The sequence below is a fragment of the Strix aluco genome, chromosome 7, assembly GCF_031877795.1.
Source record: "Strix aluco isolate bStrAlu1 chromosome 7, bStrAlu1.hap1, whole genome shotgun sequence".
Taxonomy (NCBI): Eukaryota; Metazoa; Chordata; class Aves; order Strigiformes; family Strigidae; genus Strix; species Strix aluco.
The window spans coordinates 28,220,853-28,247,719 of record NC_133937.1 but is presented as its reverse complement, the minus strand read 5'-3'; the positions used below and the strand labels follow the sequence as shown (position 1 = coordinate 28,247,719).

The window sequence follows — 26,867 nt, the reverse complement described above, 5'->3', positions numbered from 1 at the left end:
GATGTTACTCTGCTGTTGCTCAGGCCTGGTGCCCTTAAGCTTCTTTGTGGAAGTGACAGTTGTTGAGCAAACTTATTTCTCTGCTAGATCTGTAAGAAAATGCCCTTTAACTAGAATGAGGGCAGTGTTAGAAACCACTTTTTAAAATCCCTTACCGTGGCCCTTATCATTGGTTTAGTTAACCCTGCTGTGCCGCAGCTCCCCCCCCCCCCAGGAAACCAGTGCCCCTTCTCTGCCTCGAAAGGATGTTGGGCAGATTCACAAGTTTCTACTTGTGCCAGTTCTGAGCAGGAGAAAGGTTCCACGTCCCTAGGATCTGCTCCTTTGCTTTGATAAGGACTGCAAGCGAGGTTATGTGTTCCAGCTGCTTTCCTGACTCTCAGTCACGACCACCAGGAGGTCAGAATACACCCGAGAAGCAAAATGAGCGCATTTCCTCTCCATTCCCCGTGCCCTCAGTACAAAACCATCCGGGACGCTAATGGGGGAGCCGGGAGGGAGCCCAGACAGCGAACTGCAGCCTGCCGGAGGATGGCTCGGCTTCTAGGGCTGGCGGGGGTGGTTTGAAGGAGGAGAGAAACAAACACAAAAAAAACCCCAAAACAAAACAAAAAAAAAAAAAAAAAAGCGACCAACAAAGAGAAAAGGAAACCCGCTCCGGCCGGGCTGGGCGGACTCGCCTGCACCGAGCCGAGCCGCCGCGCTGCGGGACACCCCCCCGCCTCGGGGAGCGGCCGCCGCCGCCCCGACAGCCGCCGGTCTGCCCGCGCCTCCCGCGGGGAGCGGCGGCCCCGGCCCGGTAAGTCTCGTCCGGGACCCCTCACCTCGCGGCGGAGGGTCGGGGGGTGGGGGCGCGCCGCTTCCCCGCGCTGCCGCCTCGGGAGGGGCTTCGCCCGCGTGTGCCGCGGCTGTTTGGGCGAGCAAAGCCGCCGGGGGCCGGGGTGTGCCTGCAACAGGTCGCCTTGGAGTGATTTTCCCCGGTTTCTCTGTACAGAGTAACTTTTCCATTTTGCGCGAAATTTTCGTCTGGGTGGGTGTTCGGGCACGGGGCCGGCTCAGGCCCTGAGGCAGATTGCTGTGCCCACCGAAGTTTCTACCCATCTTTCAGCTTTGCTCCACCGGCAACGCAGGCAGGAGCCAAACGCGGGCAGCAGAAGGCAGCCGGCTTTTGGGGGGCCCCGTGAGCGGCAGAGGACTGGCCGCAGCCCCCTTCAGCAGAGTGCATGGGGAACCTCTGCGGGACCCAGTCGGGCTGAACAGAGACCCCGCGGCCACCTCTTTTTGCTGGTGACACCAGCCCGTGGGGTCCTGCGGCCGGTGGTGACCTCAGGCGCGTACAGGCCGTGCAGAACGCGTGCTTCAGCTTTGCTGCGTGTTCAGTATTACCGGCTTGGGCTTAGGTTGTTACAAAATTTCTTTGCCTTTTTTCTGAGATGCAGAGTACTCTACTGAGTACGGAGAGAAGGCGCGGCGTTCTTTGTAGAGCTGCTGTTCATGTGTGTAGGCATCTCTTAGATGATGGCCAGTAGGTATTTTTAGCTCAAATCAGAGTGAGTCAGGACTGGGGTGCTGGAAGTCATGGGCTGTAAAACTGACACGCAGGACCAGAGCCTTAGCGGACTTTGCATCTTCAACTTGGCAGTCTCCCACTGAAGCACTTCTCTTGGGAACTGCCATATTAAAATCCTTCAGGAAAATAGGACGTGTTGCTATTGGTGTGTGTTATGTGGTCAGGCAAGATGAGCACCAGCAGTGTCTTAAGCGAGCATTACCATTAACATGTTTTTAATGAGCGCTGTAGGCCTAAACCATACCCAGCGCATCTCCTTCAGGCATGAGTGTTTGGCGTGAGCTGCCAGACAAGGACCTGAGCTGCCAGGCAAGGAGCACCTGAACAGGAGAGCAGCTGTAGTGTAGTATGGCTTGTTTTGTGAGGTTTTTGAGTTCAGTTTGGTGATGATGATAATGCTCTTCTGCAGCTCTGACTAAAGTGATTCTGTCTACCTTCATAGGCATCTGCTTTTAAAACCGGTTTTTCCTTAATATGCATGAAAGGGGTTCCTTCAGTCCTTAAGGAAAAGCACAGAATGGAAATTAGGAATGGAAACTTAAAGCCTTCTCTTCAACCTTGTTTTCAGCACAGTAGAAGCTTCATACTGCTTCCATGTGGGAAATGCGCATATTATGTGTGATTGCCACAGATGTGGAGCAAGGTGATTTACCAAAGGTCAGAAAGCCAGTGTCAGTACTGCGATCAGCCCTGAGGGTTTCTTGCCTTCCAGCTGGTAGATGACGCTTTTTTTTTTTTTTGCATGACTGGAGTGTGCAGAACACAGTGATCTGTGTTTGCACCGGTGGCATCTACAAGGAAGAAAAGACTTGTGCACACCAAAGACGTTGTACCTGTTTATCAAGAGCTCAGGCGGTGGCCCCTCCCCACCTAACTGTCTTCCTCTTTTTGTTGCTTGGAGCATTACAATATACGAAGAACAGCTTTTTTTTTTTTTTTCTTTTTTTCTCCCTGCAAGTCAGAGTAAATAGGCCTGGTCAGGGACTGGGGGATTTGGTTTTCCTGAGTGATTGCTTCAGGCCGTTTGACTACTAGGGCCACCGAAGCTGCATGTCCTGCTCCCCTTTTGTTTTTTGTTGGCTCTCTCCATGGCAATAAGGGCTCCTGTGTGCCTCTGCTGCACGGTAGTCTCAGAAGGATGCCAGTGCTTGTGATCCTCCTTACGTGGCAGTGAGTAACAGGGAGGGAATCTGACCCGCAGAAACCCAACACTGGTGTTCCACGAGCTGATCTAACTAATTTCTGAGTTTGTTTTTTAAGCAAAAACTGTATAGTTGTCAAAACCGACAATTTTAGGCTGGCTTTTGCGACTGTCTATTTGCTGACTTGTTTCAGTATCTTGGAGCTTGCCTGTAAATAATGCAATAGTGCAATATCAGGAAACACACTTAGTGGGTTGTATTGTGATGTGCTTTTTTTTTTTTTCTTTCCCCGAGAGCTTAAATTAGTTCCCTGAGCACAATGTGTACACAGCAGAAGGGGTGGTTTATTTTTCCAGTTGTATTGTTTTCTATTGACACATCTGCGTCCCTCTAAAACAACTGTCCTGGCAAAATTTAAGCTAAATTCAGCCTCTATCAACAAGGTGAACATTCAGAAGCAGTTGTTCTGGGGAGCACTGATAAAGTATATGAACTCCATGAAGAGACTGCACAAGTCTCCCTGCTGTCCTGTGCTGTCCTGTCCTGCACACTCTGCTCCACAGAATTGCAATTGCAATTGCAATCCATAGCAATGGTGCAATGGAGATGGGAGCTGGAAAAAAAGCTCCTGGGTTGTTCCCTCAGATCCCCTTTAAAATGGGCTGTTGGGTGGGCCAGCTCTTTCTCTCCCAAGTGTTATTATAATCCATTATACTGGGGAAAAAGCAGGTTTGCTGCCAGGCAGCATATTTCCATCAGCACATGTAATTGCTAAGTGGTGGAGAGAGGTAGAGACTCTGGTTTTCAGGCTGGAAGGAGGGAGCGTGGCCAGGGTGTGTGCTGGGTGGCATCATTGTGTGCCCAACCATGAATTCCAGGTTTTGCAGGGATGTGGGCTCAGCTGTGTAAGCAAAACCTTCTGCCTGTTCAGCCCTCAGTGTGGGCAATAGGAAGGGAGGTGGGTAGCCAAGCTTCAAGCAGCTTGAGGGGTGAGGAGCTGGCCCAGGGGTGCAGCTGCAACAGGGCTCTTTTTTTAGCTTATTTTGATTTCCATGCACATGTGGGCTGCGCAAAGTTGGCCGAGCCAACCTTGACTGGCAGTTCAGCAAAACAGACAGGTTTTACTGCCGTGACCTGAAGGCCAGACTAGCTGCTGAGCTTCACTGGAGCAGGGGTAAGTTTGATTTCTGGTGTGGAGAGGAGGCTCTCGTATAGGACAGACCCATAACAAATGCTGTGCTGTGTTGCTCGAGCTGCCTCCAAGAGAGGAGGTTTGACCTAGCATGTGAGGATGCACTGCAGACACATCCACTGCTGAGAGGGACCTTCTTGTCATGACCTTAGACCATCCCCTAAGGTTCAGTCAAGGTCTCTCCAACATCTATACATATATAGTAAAGGGAGACCCTGACTTAAACTCTCTCTTTTGAGATTTAAAAATTATTTTAACAAGTGAGAGCGTGTAAGTCCTATAGCAGCAGTTCCTACACGGCACTCCGTGGCTCCTTTCCTCCAAGCAGAAGCACCTGCTGTAAGCTGGCCCTGAGCCACCTTGAGACCAGGCATTGCAGCCCTGAGGGCTAACAAACATCCACAGGGAAATTACAGTGCCGATCCAGCCCTTTTGGTATTGGGCTGTCTTGCTCCTGTGCTTGGTAGTCTGTGCTGCTGCTGGTAGTGTCATGGTGCTGGTTGAGTGGAGGCACAAGCAGCCCTGCAGGCTTCAAGGTGCTGAGAGGTCAGGGCAGAGCCCATTCGCTTAATTTGGCCTTGGTTGAAGATGGAAATGGAGAAGTGAAACTGTACACACGGTCTGGTCAAAGCAGGTACGTGGGAGGAGGAAGAGTTGAGCCATCGCCTCCCCAACAGCTACTGAAGTGAAGGGGTTGGGGAGAGTAAGGACGCATCAACCTAATGCTGAGCCCTTAAAGGACCCAGCTCAGCCCACACTTTTCATGATTTCATCAGGCTTTGGATCAAGACAGTTGGAGGGTTTGAAGTGGTGATAGTGGCTGCTAATGAGGGCGGTTGATTCCTGCTTCCCACCCCATGTGTGTGCAGCTGGGTAACATCTCCCTTGTCTGTCTGCAACTACCTTGTCAGGCTGTCCTCTCCTCCTTCTGGTTGGAGGATTTTGCTTTGTTTCCTGTTTCTTCTAAAATTTCTTAACTTCTCTCTCTTAAAATACGGTAGTTTATCTTCTGCGGTTCTGTGTTTCACATCTTCCTGTATGCTCATAGATTTACTTCCTGCCTTTTCTCCTGTGTGTTCTGTTTCTCACAGTAGCTCTCTAAACCCAGCTCCCCAAGCAAGTATTTCTACCTCGCAAGCTGCTTACAGCAGCTAGATGCCTTTTCTGAGACAAACCAATCCCAGACAAAACTGTCCCAGCCCTTGCACTTATGCGGCTGCTAATTTGACCCTAATCCGTTTTAAAAGGAGAGGGCTGGTGGGTGAGGATGGAGTCAGAGGAGGGAAGTCCTCGCTTGCTGGGATGTCTTCAACACTGACAGACCTGCGGTGTGAATTGCAGGCTTTTCCACGGAGAAGCAGCATTTTAACTCTTCCCTGATCACTTCAAAGCAGATTATTTCTGGTCTTTTGAGCTTTTATGATCATTTTATTAGGTAAGGGGGTGAGTTAATCTCTCTTTTAATCAATCCCTAATGTAGATAACTGCATCTTCTACCTTAACTTCCTCATTCATCCTCTTTGTGTTTTACAGACTTCCTGGCTGTGCTTCAGTGGTGGGTGACTGAATATAGTCTTCTCTGCATCACGGTGATAGTAGTAATGTGAAATTTAATGAGCACCTGCAAAGTCGTGTAGCAGGTAAGTGCTCTGGGGGTCCTTCTTCCTTCTAGATTTGATGTGATTTATAAAAGCTTCTTGATGGGCTCTCACTAGAAGATCTTGAGCCTTGCAGCAGAAATGCCAGAAGGAAAGTGGTATGGCTCATATTTTAGTAAATGTTCCCAGCAGCAAGGATCACTCAACACTTGCAAAGCGCAAGTAGCAATACTGTGAAGATTTCATTTGGAAATGGCTTCAGTTTAGAAGATCAGTGTTAAAAGTCTCTCTTGGCATTCGGTATAAAATTGCTTTTGTCTGACTGCTTGGTACAGTTGGGGTCTAGTCAGAGAGTGATGGCAGAAGGGAACCAAGAGGTCCAAGCTTTGCTGACAGCAGCTACTGCTGCATTTGCTGCTGTGCAGGAGAACTTGCCAGGGGTACCTTACCCAGACCAGGAAAGCACTAGATCCCCCCTCTTCCAGGTGTTAGAGGAAGAGTAAAGGCCTGGAAGTACCTGGATGACCTCCTGATGATCAGGAACCTCCTGATGATCAGGGTTGACAGCAGAGGCAGCCGGATTGAGGGGATATTGTGGTTTTTATTTAGAGCAATATTTAGAGTTTTCATATTTGTATGAAACCCCCTGAAAAACCCACTGAAAGCTGAACTGCTGGGTGAAACCCAGATGTCTGGCAGTGCCACTCTGTGAACGTGTAACAGGAGGCTCTGTGGGTAGCAGTAGTGGGAAGGGAAGAACTGAAGCTGATGGCAGAGGGAGCTGCCAGAGCAGCAGTCCTGGCTGCCACAATGTCCCGCTACAGCTCTGAGTACCTGTTACTTCATGTACTCCATATGATTTTTTTTTTTTCTTATTTATTCTGGATCTGTGTCTCTGTTGGGTGGTGTCTGTCCCCTTCTTCCCATTCCAGTCAGTTCAAACAGCTGCTCTGCTCTAGCAAAGATCAGCTCACAGTATTCCCTGGCATGCTCCGCCAGCCAGCCCCAGTCAAAGCTGTGAGAGCTGGCCTATCGCCATCCTCCTGTGTGTAAATTAAGCTCTTTCTCTTTTTCCTTTCCCCCCACCGTCTTTCATTATTATCCCTCTTCCAGAGGCAGGTTTTTCTGGCTGATCTAGCACAATATTTATATCAGTGATATTTGCCTTAAGGCAGAGATGCTTTTTCAGCATTTATAGGGAAAACATCTGATGCACCCCACTGCCATGCATGTGGGTTGGAAAAACCAAGCATGGTGTTGGCAAGGATGAGAACCATTGAGGCCAACTGTTTCAAAATGTAAGCCCCGTTAGGCAGAGTCTCCGATTCATATGGTTATTTCAGTTGCCAGGCAGAGTCTCCGATTCATATGGTTATTTCAGTTGCCTGGCAAAGGAAACTGTACTGTTCCTTTGCTTCTGAAACCAGGGGGAAGAATACATAGCAAAGGGTCTTGCACCTGAGTAGAAAAGTGACATTAGCTACAAGGTGGCAGCTGAACCTCCTGTGTGACCAACTGCATCTTTCTCTGGGTTGCCTCAAGGAATGGTGGGCGCTGTCAGTTGAAAAGATAGAGTTTGTGGCCAAATGCAAATGAAAACAATGAAAATCAGCTTCAGAGTGCCTTGGTTTCAGTTCTCCCAAATTGCAGAGGATTTGGTGATGTTTGGGGAGCACCTGATGAGGAGTGGGAGCAAACGGTTCCCACGCTGCCTGCAGGGAGTGAAGTAGCTCTGTAAGACAAGATGCTGCCTGCATGTGCCAGAATCCCATCAGGGCTTACAGCTTATTTTGGAGAAAGCACATACAGTGATAAGGAGACTTTCCTACAGGTAGAAGTAGTTAAGCAGTAGTCTAGACTGCTTTGGGAGGCAGAGATGGAGATTTGCTGGAAGCTTTTCAGGACAAAGTAGACAAAGATTTGCCAGAAACCATTAAGGCACAGTGTAGGCCATGTGTGTAGACAGAGCTGTGGAGACTATATTGCATTTTCAGACCTCTTTTTTTTCCCTATTTTTTAAGCTCTTGTGGAATGTTAATATATACCAGAGATGGAGCTAAGGAGCATTCTCAAGCTTAAAATATGACACTTGATGTTCACAGTATAGTGCTTCCCAGAGGGTCTTGTGCTTGTGTGTGTATCTGCACCCAAAATGCTTAGATCCTAAACTGTTTCCTCCTGGATGTTCAGGTACCTGACTGACACTGTTTTCAGATGAGAGTTTGATATCTAAAGGCCTCTGGAGATTTAGCAAACAGATACCTTGGGACTGTTGGAAATGTGAGAGAAAACACTTGGATTTTCTGCAGCACAGCCACTTCTGCGCTGCAGATTGCAACCCATTCATGATTGAAGACCTATTCAATTTAATGAACCCATTGAATTGAAGACCCTTATCTTTTCCTCCCAGGCTAGTGTGGGCAAGGATGAGATGAGTGTCTGTATTTTGGGTAGCTGGAATCCATCAGCTGACTCTCCCCTACTGTAACACACGCTGACATAAATTATCTGCCACATTAAGTGACTTAAGGACATAGAGCTCTACAGTGGTCCTACCTGGCTATGCTCACTATCATGGCCACACTCTTCTGCAGCCAAAGTCAAAAGACAGTCTGAAGGTGCTTGGCTGACATCCATCCCACCTCCCTGTGGAGCCATAGCTGCTTCATGCTCTTAGAACAAGTGCAGGGTTATGATCTCAAGCGCTGAAGGAGTTACAGGAAGAAATGTCAACTGAAAGGGATGTGTTTGCATCTTAAGTCATTCACAACACGTGCTTTCAGCTCAGCTTTGTAATTGCTGCTAGTCCTGGATGCTTTCAGTCTCCCATGTGGAGCTGGAAGCTGTCTTTGCTCCTTGCTAAGCTAAGCTCCTTGCCTGCTGCAGCAGAGGGGATTTTTGTGTCTAAGAGCAGGGGCCCCACAGCTATGACTCACAGTTCCCATTACGTTGTAACTTAGCCTTTAAGTGTGCGGAGAGGCTGTCCCTTGGCTTTCAAACAAAGCCTTCCTTTGTTGTGCTTATGTTATAAAGAAAGCAAGCTATGTGTGCACCCCACACATCCCAAATGAAAACCACGTGGCTTCACAGCCTTTATGTGTGTGTTTGGTACTTTCACTACAGCAGTGCATGTTACATTGCTCTTATCCCATTGAGTCTTTTCAGAGTTTTTCTTCCCAGCATTCAGTTTACAAACCCTTCAGGGAAAGAAGCAGCTTAAAGATGTTTTCTTTTGTAAGCAGAGGGGACCGAGCAAAGAGCACATGAAAATTATTAAATATGGGTGTATGTGGCAATAGACTGGTCTCTGAGCCACTCCCTTGGGTGAAAATGGCTCTGAGTTGGTGGTCATGGGTGCTGAAAGGATGAGCTTCGTGGAAATATTGTATGGAAGTGGGGCAGTTTGTTTTCTTGTATGGATTTGCTTTTTTCGTCTGATTTTTATTTATTCAAACTGATTTTGAAAAGCAGAGTTAGCCAGCAGTACTCTGCAGCCAACATATTTGTGTGCATGCCTGTCTCTTGGCAGTTTTTAGGTTTTTGACTAGCGAGCCAGGACTGGGCTTACTGCTTCCCAAAACATTTGTGTTGTTTCTCCTGTTCTTTTCTAGAGGTAATGAAGTAAGAAGGCCTGATTCTTCCTGCAGATGCTGGTGTGCAATGCAGAGTGCCTCTGCTTAGATCAGGGAGTCATCCTAGTGAGAGTCAAGAAAAATGGGACATTGCAGTAAAAGTGCTCTTTCTTGCTCTCTCCTCTTTCCACACCCTCTACCCATCCCTGCAGGGGCTTTCACAGTCTGGGGTTTTTTTTACTTTATTTAAGGAATGATACTGTGTTTTATAAAAAAGCTGAGATTTCAGGCAATGGAATAAAGCATTGCTTTTCATTTCTGTGGTGACGTTTTGGCTACAATAGTCAGCTTTTAAATACTCTTCCTCCCCAGTTGTTAGAATACAAACAGCTGTAACTAGTTAGCAAAACAATAGTCCAATATCACACAAACCTCCAGTGCTATCCAGTGTTTTGGAGTCCTGTTTAAGCAGATACTTGGGCCTGCAGGTCTTCTGATACAGGAGTGTGACTGTCACTGAGTCAAGAGTGTGATGGAGTAAAAGATCTCAGATCAACCAAATTCCCAGCCTGCAATGACAATTTCTTTTTGCTGTTTTTGTTCAGCGTCTCTGGAAGTGTCTGGCAACTACTGTGCTTTCTACTGTCTGTAATATGTAAGTGTTCCTTGTTACGTGACTGAAATGGAACTTCACAGTTTCACATGTAAAACATAATCATTCTGCAAGTCATGTCTGAGCTGTGCTAATATCCCCATGTGCTCTTCTTAGATGTGCTGGAGTGGTGTATCCCTGCTGGGAAATCAACTTTCTAATAATGTTTCCACCAACCCTTTTGATACCAAAGCATTCGTTTCAATGGATGTACAATAGACAGTTAAGTTGGATGTGTAGCCATGTAGAGCATATGTTCACCTTAGGATGAGGAGAGTCAGAGTAACCACTGCCTGATTTAACAATGCTGTGTGATTTTCACCACCTTGTTGAGAATTAAGTGGGGAAAAGGAGGGCAGATTTAAGCAAACATCTTGGCAATTGAACTCTTTTGATTCTCACCACCTTTCCCAGAGCTGACTGCCAGACCGGATCAATGAGCCATGGCTGCCTGCATGTTCAAGGGGAGGTCATGTGGCTGACAGGGTGACAGCCAGAGCGGCTCCCAGCGTGAGCACCACGTGGAGGCCAGAGAGCATCTGTGTGGTGACATTGCTCCATACATTGTGGCTGGCACTGTCAGGCTTTTGGTAAAGCAGCAGGGGGTTTGTGTCCATCTGTGCTGATGAAAGATTGTGCAAGGGACCAGCCTGGACTCCCATCACGTTTGAAGAGGAGGGAGCTGGTGAGGTTGGTAAGGCAACCTTCTTTTTTTTTTTTTTTCCTTGGTGTGTGTCTTTTCTCCTCCTAAAAACAAAAAAGCACATAGAAGTTCAGTTTACTCCAGTTGTTTTCCTCCCAATTAACAGACAAAATTTATTTGGCTTAAAAAGCCAAGCTGTTTCTGGCCCAGATCCTACCACAACAGCTCAGTACGTGGGTGGGAGCCACATGCACACTTCCTACCTTTCTCCTCCTGCCTCCCTTGCAGCCAGGGCTATGTTCCAATTTGTAAAACCCCTTCTTGGCCATAGCAGGGGGAACCTGAGGCACTACACGGACTGCCCATGTGCTGTTTGCTGACAAGAGCTGAGCTGGCTTGCACAGTCAAAAAGCAAAAAAACACATTCAGGCAATGGGCAGAATGCTGATAAACACTCCTCCCACTGATAGCTTTGTCTCCTGGTCTCCATGGGCACCCCTTCTTGGGTCCTGTCTTACAGTGAGTAAACAGTGAGTGCTTTGGGGGCATGATGTGGTTCTGCACTTATTTCGTAGTTATTACAGCTGTCTTTGACAGTGGCTGTTGGCTTTCTGGGGTGAGAAGAGGGAGCCAGAATCATGTTCTGGTTAGTGGGTTGATACCTGTATGCACTGAGAAATAGTGACTTAGAAATACCCAGATAAACCCCCCACTTGCTGATAAAACTGAAAATCTTTGGGTTTTGGAAAAGAGCCCTAGAAGGCAAGTGAGTGCTTTTGAGCCAGAAAAAAAAATTTGTACTGTCTGAGCTTTGGGGGAAGGGAGGTCACGGGATTTTATGGCAACATCTTACAAATGCATCTGTGTGCAGTGAAAGCTGAGGCAGGAGGGGAAGACCTCTGAACTCCTTGTGTGCTACTGCAAAAGAAAACAATCTGTCCTACTTTTGCCCACAGTGGTCACTGGCAAGTTAGAGGTTCAAACTGCAGCAAGGGAGAGTTAATGAGGCATGAGAAAAAGCTTCCTGATGGCAAAGGTAGTGAATGACTGGAAGACATGAGAGAGACTCACTGTCCTTCCCAGCACAAATGAAGCACTCCTCTGCTTGGAGAGACCCTGGCAAAATCGCTCCTCACTTGGACCTGGGACTGAATGGTAGCATCTGCCTCCAGAGCAATATCAGTGCCCATCACATGTTTATCCACCCTGAATCTGTCTGTCCGTGGGAAGGGAGGGCTACCTAGTCCTGTACACAGGATGAGCATCAGCATTTCCTTGGAAATACCTGATCTGGTGACCCTGGGAGGAAAATATTGCTTCCGAAAATCCATAGCAGACCTGTTGGGCAGGATGTCCGACTCGGGCTGCGCGATTGACCCCCTTGGCACTGCAGCAGGCCTAGGACAGGATGTCAGAGATGTTATGAAAGGCTAACGTGTTCTCAATCAAATGGCAAAACAATAGTTGTCAGGCAAGTGGCCTTGTCCAACTGCTGTCCTGTGGCCAAGCAGCTAATCTGGGGTGGGGCTTCCAGGCATGTTTTGGAAGGCGGTTGCTCTGCCATACCTGCCTTTTGTAGTCCTGAGCAGGCCAGCTGGCTTGTTCTAGTTTTAAACATGGTTGCAGTACCAGTCTCAACATCCAGGCCTCTGCATCTCATGCATTGGTGCATTTGGTCCTTTCCGCTGGTGGCTTTGGTAGAGAGCCAAAGACAGCCCAATCCCACCAGTCTGTATTGAACCAGCTGTAATTGTGCTGGCAACTGGAATGTGGTACCTTGTCTGTAGCACTAATCTAATGCTCAAAAAGACAAGTCAGAGCATGAGTTATAGCTGCTGTGGCTGGCACTGTTCTGTCTCCATCAATAGCTCGTCACACCAACGTCCTGCACGCAAGCTTCATAGGGGGTCAAAGAACAGCACAAGTTGGTGCCACTCCAGCTCTGTATTGTGTTTTTGTGGCTTCTAATTTTCCTGGCTGGGATGTGTGTGCAGCAGCTGACTGTGTGCTCAAGAGATGGGAGGGCAGGAGCCTCTCCTGCCTGCCCTATGCTGCATGATCTCTGGGTGGGCTGTGCTGGGTGCTGTCACAGCTGATGGTGGAGCGGGAAGTGGGGGGTCTTCATGACTCTCTACGGGTCTGGGGAAATGTTCTCACTGCAGCAGTGGGGTCTTCATCCTGGAGGGTAGAAACCATCTGAGGATCCTCATCTGAGCATCTGGGCTCTTGCTGCCTGTGCCAGGTGAAAGCTGGGCAGGGTCACATGTGCTAATGCATACACAGTGAGGTGGGAAGGGTAGACTGGTGCAATGAACTCTTAGTCACCCTGGGGTGTGTTTCAGTACAAGGACTCTTGAGTGTTTGCTTTGGCTATAAGGGCCTTCCAGCCCTCACCGAGGGTCTAGAACCTTGTCAGCCCCACCTGATGCCACAGCCCCACCTTGCTGACTCAGGTGAAAGTGGAAATTCTTGCTTTGAGATGCAGTGCTTCACCATGATGTCTCCTAGGAGCTGGCTTAGCTGGCAGCATCCATCACACTGGGGTCCTGGATAACCCCCAGGCCCCACAGATGTGGTGCTGACCTGGGAGGAAACCTCACTCACTTCTCATCTGAAATTCTTCACCAAAACAGGACTCTTCCCCTGCCCACCCCATAAAATATTTATTCAGTAAAAATGGTCTCAAGAACAAGACAGATTTGAGTGAAGTCCTGCCAAAACCAATTCCTCAAGTCCTGTGAAAGCCCAGGTCAACCCTGGAGAGCAGAGCATTGACCTGAAAGCAGCCAAGTGATGAGGGCAGTGACCTCAGGGGCCAGGAAGGAGACCAAAGCTTAGATTACTGTTACTGCCTCCTCAATCTGGAGAGCCTTCAACAGAAGTTTCTGTCATCCCAAGCGATCAGACTATAAGGGCATAGACATGTACTGGTTTTAAATATATGCATATAAAATTAAAACTTGAAAATTTTCTCATTCTTCTCTGCAAAATTTGAACAATAAAGTCCCAGCAACTAATGGCAGAGACCAGTGTGATATCTTCAACAGGGTGATTTCTGTTACAGCGAGGAGAGGAATCATGCAGCTCCCAGAAGCTCAGCCATGAGGGAGTATAGCTGGTCTGGGCGTGAAACCCCTGGGCTTGAGATTCACGTCTTCCCAGTAAGAAAGTCCCAAGTGCAGGTTAGTGGCTGTTCTGGGCTATTAATCTCTCCAGTCAAAACAGGCAGTGGAGTCCTTTCCAGACCTCAAGGACCTTCCCAAAAAGAGTCTCAGAAATCATATTTGTTCCCATGAAAGTTCTGGTTTCGAAAACTTGGAAGCTTTCAATGAAGAAAGCTCCCCACCAGCTGTAGTTTCTATCATCTCTTCAAATTGCCTCTTTTCTTGCAGCCTACCAAAGCAAAATACAATGTAGCAGCCACCTATTCAGTGCCTTTTGTGTCAGCCAAATCACAGGAAGCAATCGAGTATGTCGTAAATGATGTCTTGGCGTATTCCAGTGCATTAGTGAATCGCATTCAGTGGCTCAGCTTGGGTTTTTCTAATTTAAGAATCAGAGCTTCGGCTCACTCCTATCTGGTTTATTGCTGAACACCAGCCAGAGCATGCTTTGCATCCTATGATTCAAAATTTAAGGGAATAAAAAGGTGGAAAAAATACAGCTGTATGAGGAACTCTTGAGGAAAGAAAGGGGCCATTAATGAAAGGGAAATATTCTCCTGTGTCTTCAGAGAAGATGGAGGGTTCTCTGGGCTCAGAGCACATGAGCAGCCTTCAGAGGCAAGTTACAAGCTGCCATTTAAATCTTTTCCTTTGCTAGACTAAGCAGGAGGCAAAAGGTTCTGAAGCTGCTGTGAAAAAGGGTGTGAGGAAGGCTTGGGGACATCAGAAGTTGAGCACATTTTAGCTGGAAGGGATGGGGCATTATAGCTTTGAGCAACATCATCTCTGCAAAGGACTTTGCTGCTCATGCAGGGAAATCCTCTGTAACAGGGTGACTGGTGGGAAGGGGGAGAGCACACGTTGCCACAAGGCAGTGGCTGTCCCAACTCAGCCTACATGAACACCAGATGAGGTCTGTGATACTCCCAGGTGAGGAGGAGGTCTTCAAGGCAGAAGCTGAAAGTAGAACCAAGCTCTGCCCCCATGCCACATAAAACACCAGTAAGCAAATCTGCTTGTTCTAATGTGCACTGCAAGTACTATTCACCTTCAGGGCTGACTACAGTCAGGAAACAGTACAATAGCTATTTTTATATTGTCTTGCAATAGTCTCTGCAGATGATTTTTCTTTCAAGGCCACTTGTGGAGGGATCCAGGTTGTAAGCACAGGTGATGCAGAGACAGTTACTGCAGAGATGCAGTGGTGGTTTGCAGAGCTCAGCGCCAGTTTTTCAGCTTAGAAGGCTGCATTTGTGCTGGTGAGGAGCTGCAACTCTGCCTTTGCTCCAGTGCCAAGGGTCTGAGCATGGCTGGTGAGTCAAGTCTTACCTAAGTGACCATTTTCAGAGCTGCAGCCCATTTCCTCTCTAGCCTTTGGCACGGCTGGCACTGCCCAAATGTGGCAAAGGAGAAGGGTCTTTTCCAGTGGCAGTTTTGGGGCAAGCCTCTGTGTGCATACTCACCCCTTGGTTTTTATGGCATGTATGCAAGAGGATTTCAGCTATCTCTCAAAGTCCCCATGCAGAGGCTGCTCTCCAGCCATCGCTTGACCTTAGGCAAGCTGCTGCCTGGCTGTGCTAAGGCTTTACTTACCTGTGAGCTTCATGTGGTGCTTTCCTTTCCTTGCAACATGCTACCTGTAATCATAGTCCAGGCAAGCGCATGAATGAAACATTAGTGCAACAAAGGGCTTTCAGATCAGCTAGTGTGAGAGCTGGCCTTCCCCTGCGTGCAGCTTCATGGCACCAACCTGAACTGCATGAGAGCAGCATCATCTTTCCCCTTCCACTCTTAGGGCTTCCTGTGTCATTCAGGACCTGCTGTGGGGCTGATCGGGATCCTCTAGCTGGGGAGGCTGCTTCAGGCCTGAAAGGATGAGGTCTAACTTGCCTGGGAGCTGAGGGTGGAAGGGTGTGGGTGTTCTCGGTAAAGCCTTTGAACATACCAAGTGCTGCAGGATGCTGCTGATCATTGTTTCTAATCGGGCAGCAGAGCAATCAGCTGCTTTTATCTCTGAGCCCTCACTCCCTAGTTGGAGAGTGGGATGGTGCCTGCCCCCTCACTTCCCAGGGTTGTCAGAGCTGTCATCAGCCTTAAAATTGGTGTAGCACCCAGTCACTGATGCAGTGCCACAGAAAAGCCCAGAAGGAAACTAATTCTAGTGCTAGAGACAGGTTTGAACAAGCAGCATCACATGCTGGGCAGTGACAGAGCTCTGTGTCAAGGCGGTGGGGCTCAACATACCGCTTTGCCCCCAGCTGTCCTCCCTTCCCCAAGCAGCTTCCTTGGTCTCACTGCTCTTCTCCCCGCTTTGTTCTCACAAGAGCACGAGAGGTGGGGTCTCTGCTGTCTCACCCTGGGAACGCCCTGGCCCAGGGAGCAGGGTGAGGGCAGGCTCCTCTGCTTGCAAAGGTGGCACCACAGCACCCTCCCTTAGGGAGGTCTTTGGAGCCTGGGACTGCTGCAGGAGGGTCTGCAGAAGGTAGGTAAATGTAAGCTGTTACCAAGTCTGGACATCGTCTACACTTTGAATGGGGAAAAACTGGCAAGGCCAGAAATTTGGAAAAAGTTGGAAGATTGCTTTGGGAACTTACTGTTTAAAAACTCATGAATACTTTTTTTTTTTCCCCCCCATACTCAAAACATTGCTAAATTTGATGCATAGATGAAACAAAGATTTTTTCTCTTTCTTAGTCTCCAACTTGGAAACATTTGAACTCTCCCTCTTCCCCACACAAAAGCTGTCTCAGCCAGAGCAGGCATAAATATTTTTATCAGACTTAAATTGCTTGGGTTGAAGTTAAAAGCAAGGGAAAAGAGCAGCCTTTGTTACAGGGAAGGCTGGACTGCCTACCAGGCAGTGCTACTGGTTTCACCTGTATTATTTAGTCTTTCTGTATTAGCCAGGAAAGCTGTGTCTGGTGAGATGTGGGAACGCTCTGCCTGTACTGCCCTTGCTGCTGTCAAGGCCAGGCTCCACTGACTTTGGTCACTGAGCATCATTAACCTTAAGCCTTAACTGAGGTTAATGTTTGGCATCATTTTCTGATGTGAATAGCAAAAGAGCAGTCTTGGCCAGGAGCGCTTCCTCTGTTCAGGCTGAAAACAGACATGTTTCTTACAAATTCATGCAACCTGAAGATGTTGTCACTTCCAGTTTTCATCTTGACTCTCTTCCAGAGGCCTGCAGAGTTTGCTGGGGGAAGAGGTTGTGTGCATGCTTCCTAACCTACTCCTGCAATATCAGATGGGGTAGCCTAAACTGTCAGTGTGACCCAGAATGAATTCAGGTGAGCCAGCCAGTGATGGATTTGAGGATCTCTGGCCTAACCCCTTCTGCTAGCAGAGCTTCGGGGCAGGTAACCTCTGGAAGTGGTGTGCCCATGGGCAGCTGAGCACAAGAGAGTCTTGAAGGGTACAAGAAGATCCGAAGGAAGCTGACTTCTTTCAGCCTTATGCATCTAAGAAGTAATCTGCTAACAGTAAAACATTTCATCCGTAGGGACAGAGGTCTAGCAGGGCAGAGCAGCAATGTCATCCTGGTCAAGAATGCAAGAGGAGGCATCTGGCTCCTGGCCATGTTATTTTTAAGCTTGGAAAGCACACGTGGTCTGCAAGAGCGTAGCACTAAGGAAAGGAACTCACCAGTGCTTCCTGCCCTGCCCTAGCAAACTGATAAAGCCCTTTGCAATCCAGGGCGACCCCAGTGTATTTTTAAAATGTGGCCAGGCATGGAGCACACAGAATAAATGGAACAGCCAGCTTTGGGCATTAATTCACCTTAAATTAATTTAAATTAATTCATTCAATTAAAGAGTTAATGTAAATGTAAAAAGGACAAGAAAGGCCCATAACCATCTCCAGAGCAATGTCTGCATGAGGGCGTTCACCTATGCATGTACATGTGATCTAAAAAAAAGGGTAGTTAGTAAATGTTACACAGGGAGGGGCACATAGCGTTATCCTGAGCACCGTGTGAATTTTCTTGCTGCTTGGACAATGCATCTCAATCCTGTTCCCTTCCCTTGTTATTCCAGTCCCAGCCCTCTTGTAAGCAAAGATAATTGCACGCCAAAGGATAGAGTTCCCGTGTACAGTAAGTGCTCACATCGAGGAAATCTAGATTCCTGTAATGGAAAGCCAGCAGTTTGTTGTGCAGTAATGATAACAAGGCCCACTGGGATGGATCTATCTTTATTGCGTGCCCTGTGGAGGCATAAATGAGATTGCTAGAGATGTTCTCCTTGCCCAGACGCTGGGACAGCAGAATTGCTGTGGCACCAAAACACGGTAGGTTCAGGCCAGGAAGGAGCTATTGCAGGGGGTGGGAATTACAGCCCTCAGTTCCAGTCCACACGCAGTGCTTCACCATCTCTTGGCTCTCTGTGAAACGGCTTCATTCCGACAGCAGGATGAATTGGTTTGTTAGGAATGAAATTACTATTTCTGCTCTGATTGATTAGGTATTTTATGGATAGGCTTTATTTCTGTAACAGAAACCCTTCTCTCTCAAGCACACTTTTGAGGCATTAAAGGGGCAGCATTAAAATAGTTCCATCTGAAAGAAGAAATACTGCTGCTTGTCCATCTTGTCCTTCTGATCTCCCTGTGGAGGACTGAGGGGTGATGTTGCTAGAAAGAGGAAATGGTGAGCTCGTCACGTCTCAGCAGTGGATGACAACTTCAGATTGTCCTGCCCTGATGAGGCGTTTGGGATCTTGATAGCGATGCCAGCCCTCCAAAAACAGAAATGCCACCTGGGATGAAACAGCCCAGGTTTTAGCCTGAGCACCCTCTGGCCCAGACGTCTGGGAGGCCTCGTCAGGGCCAGGCGGAGGCCCCAGCAATGGGACTGTGTAGCGGAAAGCTAGGAATTAAATTCTTTCATCATGAGCCCCATGGCACAGAAAGCTTTATTAAGTGTGAGGTCCAAGCAGCAGAGCCAGTAGCCACACAAAGCAACTCCAAAACACCAGAGCAGTCTCAGTCATGCCAAGGGCCTGTGCAAGGGATGACATGTGGGACTGTTGCAGGCACATGGCTGCCTGTGGCAAGTGCCTTGACACTGAGACCTGGGATGTGTCTTGCAGCCATGTTGAGGCCACTTCAAATGGGAGCGAGCTGGCTGCAAGCACAGCTGTTAAGGGGGTGCTTTGGGGAGATGGCTTAGATCAAAGCTGTGGTGTTTACTAACATCTTCTACAGATTAATAGTGGAGTAAGCACCAAAAATAAACAACCCAATGCTTTTAAAACCACTGGGTTTAAAAAAAACCCTTTAGAAATACCTTTCTGGTTTAGCAGTCTTTCTGTCTCTGCCCTTTCTCCAGGGACCGCAGTCATGAGGCATCCTAGGGCATCCTGGGGACCGGGAAGATTTGCCACAGCCTGATCCTGATTCCTATCTTTCAGATAGGAAGAGCTTTGCCTGTGGCGCCTGCTTAGAAGCAGAAAACTCTGCAGGCTTTTTCCCACCCAGGTGCACATACCAGCACTGGCAATGAAGATTGCCCTGATCTAAGCTGGCTGCGTGGGTCCCCAGACATGCGTAACGTGGAAGGTGGCCAGGGCATCCCTGCCTGCGCCATTGTCACGTCTGCAACATTAGCCTTATATTGAGGGAAAGCAGTGCTCATCTCCAGTCCTGCTTTTTTACACCCTGCCTGCTTCTTTCTCTTTCAGTTCTGGGGAACATTAAAGGAGGGAGGAAGGACATGCCCTCCCACAGTGCCCCAACAGCAGCAAGTGCCTTCACAATTCTGTTCTTCAAAATTAATTTGATAAGAGGACACTTTCATCCTTGCTATCTACTGATAAAGTCTCTTTGGGAAGCTTGGTTAATAACATGCAGAAACAGGCATGCGCTTAGGAGCTTCTAGACTCTTTCAGGGCTAGAAAGGGTGCCAAAGCTTTTATTCAAGTGGGGACTTCCTTTCATTTTTCTTCTTGAGGGAATATATTCTGAATTATGGGTCATTCTGCCTTTTTTTCTCTTCCAGGGAAGGAACTGCCATGCCCGTGGGAATCTTCCGGGTGTGTCTAGTGGTGATTACAGCTATAGTCAACCACCCGCTCCTCTTTCCTAGAGAGAATGGCACTGTCCCCGAGAACGCGGAAGAAATCATCCAGAAGATGAAGGAGCGGGAGGAGAGCCTTCGGCTGGAGCAGTTGCGCTTGGAGCAGGAAATCGCAGACCAGGAAGCCACACAGAAGACTCTGGAAAAGGCTGCAGAGGTAGTGGAGGAGAGCAAAGAGGAAAAGGTCCGATGGGATATGTGGACTGCCCTTTCCATGATCATCTTTCTGCTGATCGAGCTCTGGAGGCAGGATTTCCAGGAAGGGATTTGGCAGGACACAGGAGGAGAAGAGGATGACATGGCTGTCCTGGGGAAAGCCTTTAAAGGTGTGGCCTTCCCTGACAAGGCCGTCTTAGCCAGCTTCTACGAGAAGCGCATCCTGGGTACCACTGGAGACATGGCCAGGATGAGGGAGATGGTGGAAGGCTTTGCAGATGACCTGCTAGAAGCCTTGAGGAGTGTTTGTAACCGGGATGCTGACATGGAAGTGGAGGACTGCATGGGTGTGGGGAGCATGTATGAGAACTGGAGAGTGCGTAAACCTTTTGTCTGTGATCTCATAGTGCCTTTTGCCCCCCCAGAGCCATACTGTTTTCGGTCCCAGACCTGGTGCTCTGGCAACTCTTTTCCCCCAGATGAACAAGGTTATGGCACTATCAAGGTATGCAGGGCAAATGAGGATGTGACAGGTTGCATCTGTGACAAGACTAAACTAGGGGAAGATATGCTGTGCCTCCTCCATAGCCAAGCCAATACTACTAGGCCCAGCAGTGAGATGGAGGACCTCCTGTGCTTCAAAAATACTCAGTATCTGGATGCTGACCAAGTCATGAAGTGGTTCCAGATTGCAGTCACCAAGGCCTGGAACAGAATCTCCCACAAGTATGAATTTGACCTCTGCTTCAGCCTCCTGGACTCCCCAGGAGCCCTGAAGATAAAATTTAAGTCAGGGAAATCGATTGCCTTTAACCTCACCCCTGTGGTGCAGTACGAGAACTCTGATGTTTACTTCATCTCTCATTTTCCTCGGAGCAGCCTGGCAGCAGACCTCCCCTCCAGCACTCACTGGTTTCTCACCTTTGCAGTGTATGAGAGGAGGTTCATCCAGCTGGTCTCCAAAACGCTGCCTGCTAATGCCTGCCATGTCAGCTGCCTTCAGATCCTCTCCTTCCTCCATGGGAAGCAGTGCAGCCTCACAGGTCCAAGTGGGCTCACCAACTACCACCTGAAGACAGTAATGCTGCATCTTCTGCAGGCACGTCCCAGTCAGGACTGGGCCCCAGAGAAGTTGGAGGCCCGTCTACAGGACATGCTGAAGTTTCTGGAGAAATGTTTGCATGAGAAGAAGCTCTACCACTTCTTCATTGGCAATGGGAAGGTACCAGCAGAGCTGGGCTTCCCCATCATATTCCAGAGGGCTGAGCCTCTCAACCTTTTCCGTCCCTTTGTGCTACGCAGGGCCGTTTACAGGAAGACAGTGGACACATTCCACGAGATGCTCAGGAACACGTCTGCACTGATAAATGAGTACACAGTGCACATCCCCCTTGCACACGCCAATGGGATCCATAAGGAATCCCTTTAACCAAAGCCAGCAGGAAAACACTTGTTCCTCTAAGCACAAGTCCAGAGGGCAGCTTTCCGAAGCCTCTTGGAGACAACTGACTTTGCCAGTACAGATTCTTGTCTGCAGCTGAACCAGTCCTGGGCCATGGTTCCTGCAGTAAGGGAGAGGGGAAGGGGGGAGTATAGGGAGGAACTGGAAGACATGGTATAAAAGTAAGTTTCGGCTCCACTGGTGTGCTGGCTGGGTTTTATGCAGCTAAGAATATATTTTTCTATTGTGCCTCAGTCACGCTACAGTGGTGGTGAGCAACAAATATGACTAATTTATTCAGATGCCTGCAATGCAAACGGTGGTGGTAGCCAAATACTTCATTTCCTTTGGAACGGGGAGATAAGAAAAGGGTGGAGAAATCAGAGACAGGATCTTGCGATTGCAGGAGTCTGCCTGCTTGCAGACAGCAGGAGCTCTGCAACGGATGGGAAGCACAACATAAGACTCAGTGCTGACGTGGGGAGGAGGGTCATGCACAAGATCTGGACTGGATGGAGATCCTTAAATCAACTGTAGCTCTTTAATCAAAAGGGGACTGTAGTTATAAAAAAAGCCTTCTTGATAGGACTTGCAGTGGTAGTTTAAATGGCTTGTCCTGTCCTTCAAAAGCATCCCTGCACATTTCTTCTCCTCGGGGAGGATGTAGCAGAGCAGGCAGCAGGGTCTGTGTCTCCAGACCATTTCATCTGAGTCTTCCATTTTCTTCATGGTAACATGGCTAATGGGTTATATTCCTGGCCATTTTCCATGGGTAAACGGACAGGAACATTTTTTACCTTAGATAAAAGAAACACTGTTACTGGATTCTGGCATTTTGGTATATTTGTTTGTTTTCCTTACTTTGGGGCAGCAAGGCTGAGAACAACCAAAAAAGGACTGCTACAGGTTTTGCTTTAATAAAAGAAGCAGTTCTCCAAAATTATCCTGTAATGAAGCCAATCCCAGCAGTCTGGTAGCAGGAGGGAACAATCACCCTCCAAATGAGAGCGTGACTCTCCCAGCATGGTTTTAATGAGGCCAAGACCAGCAGGATGGCTCTGAGTTAGGAGGAGGGGATGAAAGAGGTGCACATGTAGTCGAGCTTGGCAGTGCTGTCTCTGCAGCTGCCTTGTTGTCTGTGTTGTATCCCTTCTGCTCCCAGATACCCAGGCAAAACCTACCTGTTTGCCTCCATACAGGGTCTCCTCAATCCTTTTAAAGACTGCTGCTCTGATGAGGCTCTGAGTAGCTGCTGCTAGCAGACTGTAATTTGCTGAGCTGGGAGCACAATGGGAGAATAACAGCTTCTGTGGGCTTTTAAGCCAGGGGAGGATCTCAAGGCATGTGCTAAAAAACCCAATGCAGACATGGAGGTGCCTGAACTCCCTCAGGAAGTAGCATGTTAGTGCTGTACCAGTGGGCTGTCCAGCCCCAGAGAGGTAGTTTTGCTGGAGGAGAGGGCTCAGTACCTCCTCACCCTCCTTCGTGCAGGATCCGAGGGCCTCAGTGCAGATCTGCTGTGTGCTGGTCCCAGAGGCCTGGCCTCCAGTATTAAGGGGCCTTTCCTGCCATTTTCTTACACTGGGATTTCCTGAAATGTTTTACACTAGGGCTTCTCTGAATCCTCTTTACAAGAGGGTAGTTGTTCTGCATGGTGGGACCCATCAGGGATGGTATTACCATGACTCTACAGGTCCCTTTTTATCAATCTTCTCTATCAATCACATGCGTCAGAGAGATTTAATCTTGTATCACTACTAGGGACAGCATACAGCATGAGGCTTATAATCCAGCTTGTTGATAAGCAAACTCTCCATAGACATGTCCTGTCCTCCCTTTTCCTGGTAAAAAACATTTCACCACCTCCTTGATCTCTGCTTTTGACTGTCCCTCCACCAGTGAGGGGCACTTCATGCACAAAAGCAGAGAAAGCTGCAACTCCCATTTCCACACCTGGTTTATAAGAAAGCTCAGGTGCATACAGACAGCTCTTTAGCTATTTGCTCAAATTGCTGCTCCCCTTGACTTTTATCATCACAGCTATAGGGTGGTTAAGTAATATTTCTGAGCAGAAGGTAAGGGGTAGAAAGCAAAATGGGATAGAAGAGGCTGGTAGGTAATGCCAGTAGGAAAGAACCTTGGATCATCAGTGCTTGCTTCAACGCCCTTGATGATGAGTGCCAGGGAGACTGCCAGGGCTGCCAGAGTAACAGGGCAAGACTAATTGCTAACGCTAAAGAGTGCTGTAAGCCCCTGGCTTTCATTAGCACAACCAAGCAAGCCTTCCTCAGTAGGAAAGAGGGCAGGAGCAATCTCAGGGGACACGGCAAGCAGGTAGTGACAAGTAGAGGTACGGGAGGGTGGGTGAATACTGGAGCCTGGAGGCTACATTGGAAGCTGTGTAAGTCATTTGCAAACCCAAGCAATTTGCCATTTTTACCTGCCCAGGTTTACTGCACAGTGCCTGTAGCAAATCCAGCTTTGCATGGGCTGCTGGCAGGCAGGTCGTGCTGAAGCAGCAGTGGTCAGAGTTGCTTCTAAATGTGTTCCCAGCCCAGCCAGAGAAAAATAAAAATTTTTCTGCCGTTTCCTGCCAGGAGTCTAAATTTAGCCTGTCCAAAGAACAGAAACAAATTTGTGACTCAGGTCTCTCAGGAAATGACATTCAGAGTTGAAAAATAACTTTTATATAAGGTTGAACAGGGGAGGATGAGAAGAAAAAGCTGTTAAACAGAGTAAGTTAACTCCCCTCTTAAAATGTCAGAACAAAGCTTTGTAACGCCAGTCCTACAGGCTTGTAAACATGCCTAAACACGTCTTTAGGCAGCTTTGAGCACTGCTGCTCAGACTCAAATGGAACCTAAACTGTTAAGTGGATTGAATCTTTTGTTCTCATTTTCTGTATTTGTGTGCCTGTTCTCTCTTAAGCCCAAACTGACCCTGAAGTGTTCCCATGGGGTTTAGTTGAACCCAAGATGGAGCTGAACCAAGGAATTTATGGATTTGATTCCCCTGAAAACAAATTGCTTGGCTTAATTTTCCTACATGCAATATGCTCATTTTGCCGTGAGCACCTTTTAAGAAGTCTTCTGTGCATTTAGGCTGTGAGGGAACCAACTCACACCTATCCAGGGGGAGAAGCACTCTGTGATTATAAGATGTGCTCCAATAAGCCTCAGGGCAGAGATCTTCTTTGTGTAAGCCATATACCAGAGGTATATATGTGTCCCATCTGTGGTGATGTGGGTACACAACATTTCTCTGGATCAGACCTCTGCAGTGGTACAAGGAGGCCATGATGTGAAGCACATCATTCCTTGGGCTTGCCTTGTCTCTCCTGTATTAAATCTTTGCCCACCAAGTACTAGCCATATCAGTAAAAGGCCACACTAACATTTAATAAAAAAGGTTTATAAGACAGTTCAGCTCCATCAGCTGTCAGCCACTAAAAATGTCCTAAGACATTTTAGTGCTGCCCATGTTTAGTTCCGCCTTGATTGAAGTCTGGCTGGGCATTCATAGGAAGCAGCTTTAAAGGGTGGGGGTGGAAATGGGGTTTTGTGGTTTGAAATGAATTAACATGCTTTTAAAACCAAGCAGCATATGACACGTGAGTAACAAACACACAACATCTCTTTGGTAATGCCTGTTATCTCCATGAGGGATCCTAAGGAAGGGTAAACTGCCTGTCCCAGACCCCTTTCTTGTGTCTCAGTGCTGTTCTTGCTATTTGCTAACCAGGTGAATTTAACAGATGAACTCCTATCGCCTTCTGCTGGTTTCCAGCCACTCCCTCCACCCTCAACTTGTGGTTTTAATATTTTATTATAGGCTCTGTCAAAGCAATGGAATTAGTGGTGGCTTGATAGCAGCCACTGATCTACAACATAGCCTTAGGAGCCATTTGCCTTTAGGAAATGTCATGGTCTAAGGTTATTATTGTTGTTCAGGAACTGAACATCTTTAAGGGGAGCTGTTGGTAGTTCACCCTTTAGTATGTGGCAACCATAGAATATGGCTTCTTTCCCTTCGAGTTGCTCTGTATACAGGTCTTATGTGTGTATAAAGATGTATTTCAGCAAATTGATCCAAAACTTTATCCAGTATTCAAGCAGTAGGATTTGGTGCTTGTTCGCCAGACATTTTTAATGCAAAGCCTTTGCAACATTTTCTCTGTGGTGAAGAAATGAGACTTTACCCACCTGTAACAGCTTAGCTGCTGGTCATTAAGGGGTTAGTTCTCATAGGATCCTACACAGTAAATAGCTTTATTTATTACTTGTCTTTTTTTTTAGGATTGGGGGCGTGTGTGTAATATGTTAGCTCAGAAGCAAAACCATAGTATGAAGATCAATCTTGGCAATGCGGCTGAGATGGACGGTAACACCAAAACTCTCCAAACTAAGGTCTTCCTTCATTGACAATGCTGTACTCAAACCGCTGCTTTTATAGCAGGACACTGTTGAATTTGTAATGATCTTCTCATGCAGCTTTATTTATAATAAAGGAAGTCTTGTGCGAAATCTAAAGTGTGAAATCTGTTTTGTTTCTAGTCCCCCCCCAAATGTTTCTGAGAGCAGAAGGATGGAGTGGGGATATGCCCGGTGCATTCCTAGCACAGTGAGCACAACAGCAAGATTCCCTGTGATTTCCGACTGCCTGTAGAAATTGTTCCAGAATAAGATGCAGTGTGAACATAAAGTGGAATAGCTATTCCAGAATAACACCAGGGATGTGAGACTTCATGAGAATATGAATCCACAGGAATTCAAAGTAATTATTCTGGGTATCTCTGCTCAAAAAAAACCCCCTTTTGTGGCAAGCGCTAAATATTGCTGGTAGCCCTTATTGGCTGAACCAGAAATCCCCTGAATTTCCAGTTCAGCTAGAGGAATCCTCTTTACCTGCTTGTTTTACAGGTACCCACAGCCAAGTTCCAGCAACCACCCACCACCACTTAGCCTCCTGCTTAACCCCCTTCCCTGGTTTAAGGGAATGGCACCTCCTTGTTAATATTCTAATGTGCTCTGGCTCTGGAAGGAAATCCAAAGCTAGTTATGAATTCATGTAATAAAAGCACCACTGTTTCCTTGGTGACATGTCTTCCAGCCCCACAGAATGATCTGCACACCTTTAATGAAGAACTCTGACTTCCAGTGATCGCTGGGGCTGAATCGGCATTGAACAGGTCTGAGAAGCATCTGGCTTAAGAGTTGCAGCACAAGTCTGCCTAGCCAGGAGTTACAGTTTCCCGGGGGGCCAACCACAGACTGCAGTAAATGGAGCTTGTGAGCGCTGTGACCCTGCATCATCAGAGGTCTTGGTTGTTTTAGTGCATCTTTGTTATTTAAAACAAAAAAATGAAACCCTCAAAATAAATGCACCGTGCTTTAAAACTCAGTCTGATAAGCTCAGCAACATTTTCTCCATTGAGCTGTTGGTTTCCTGGAGCATTTTTTATGCTTCTGTGTTGCTATGTAACAAAATCCTTTTTCAGAAGGGCAATTAGCAGACTTTTGAGCCATGCCATGGCCATTATTACAGTATTATCTGCCACAGAATAGGCAGATCTAGAGACAGAGAGAGGCCAACCCCAGCCACCAGAGATTGGTTTTGGCCTCCTCTTCTAGTAGTAAAATAGCTTGGCTCTAGGCTTTGATC

General features: G+C 47.7%; 1 protein-coding gene across 5 annotated transcripts; it reads left to right on the top strand.

Moving 5' to 3' along the window:
- Positions 1-252: 252 nt before the first annotated feature.
- ITPRIP (inositol 1,4,5-trisphosphate receptor interacting protein) lies at positions 253-25,729 on the top strand. Of its 5 annotated transcripts, none has more exons than XM_074831224.1 (4): positions 5,022-5,339; positions 5,438-5,544; positions 10,141-10,420; positions 19,619-25,729. In XM_074831224.1, exon 4 carries the CDS (start codon positions 19,665-19,667, stop codon positions 21,192-21,194), a length of 1,530 nt encoding a protein of 509 aa, XP_074687325.1. In that variant the 5' UTR covers positions 5,022-5,339; positions 5,438-5,544; positions 10,141-10,420; positions 19,619-19,664; the 3' UTR covers positions 21,195-25,729. The 5 variants fall into 5 exon arrangements, with proteins under 5 accessions (XP_074687323.1, XP_074687325.1, XP_074687324.1 ...); XM_074831223.1 differs by having other exon boundaries at positions 19,532-25,729; XM_074831222.1 differs by lacking the exons at positions 5,022-5,339; positions 10,141-10,420 and adding an exon at positions 253-799 and having other exon boundaries at positions 19,532-25,729.
- The last annotated feature ends 1,138 nt before the right edge of the window (positions 25,730-26,867 follow it).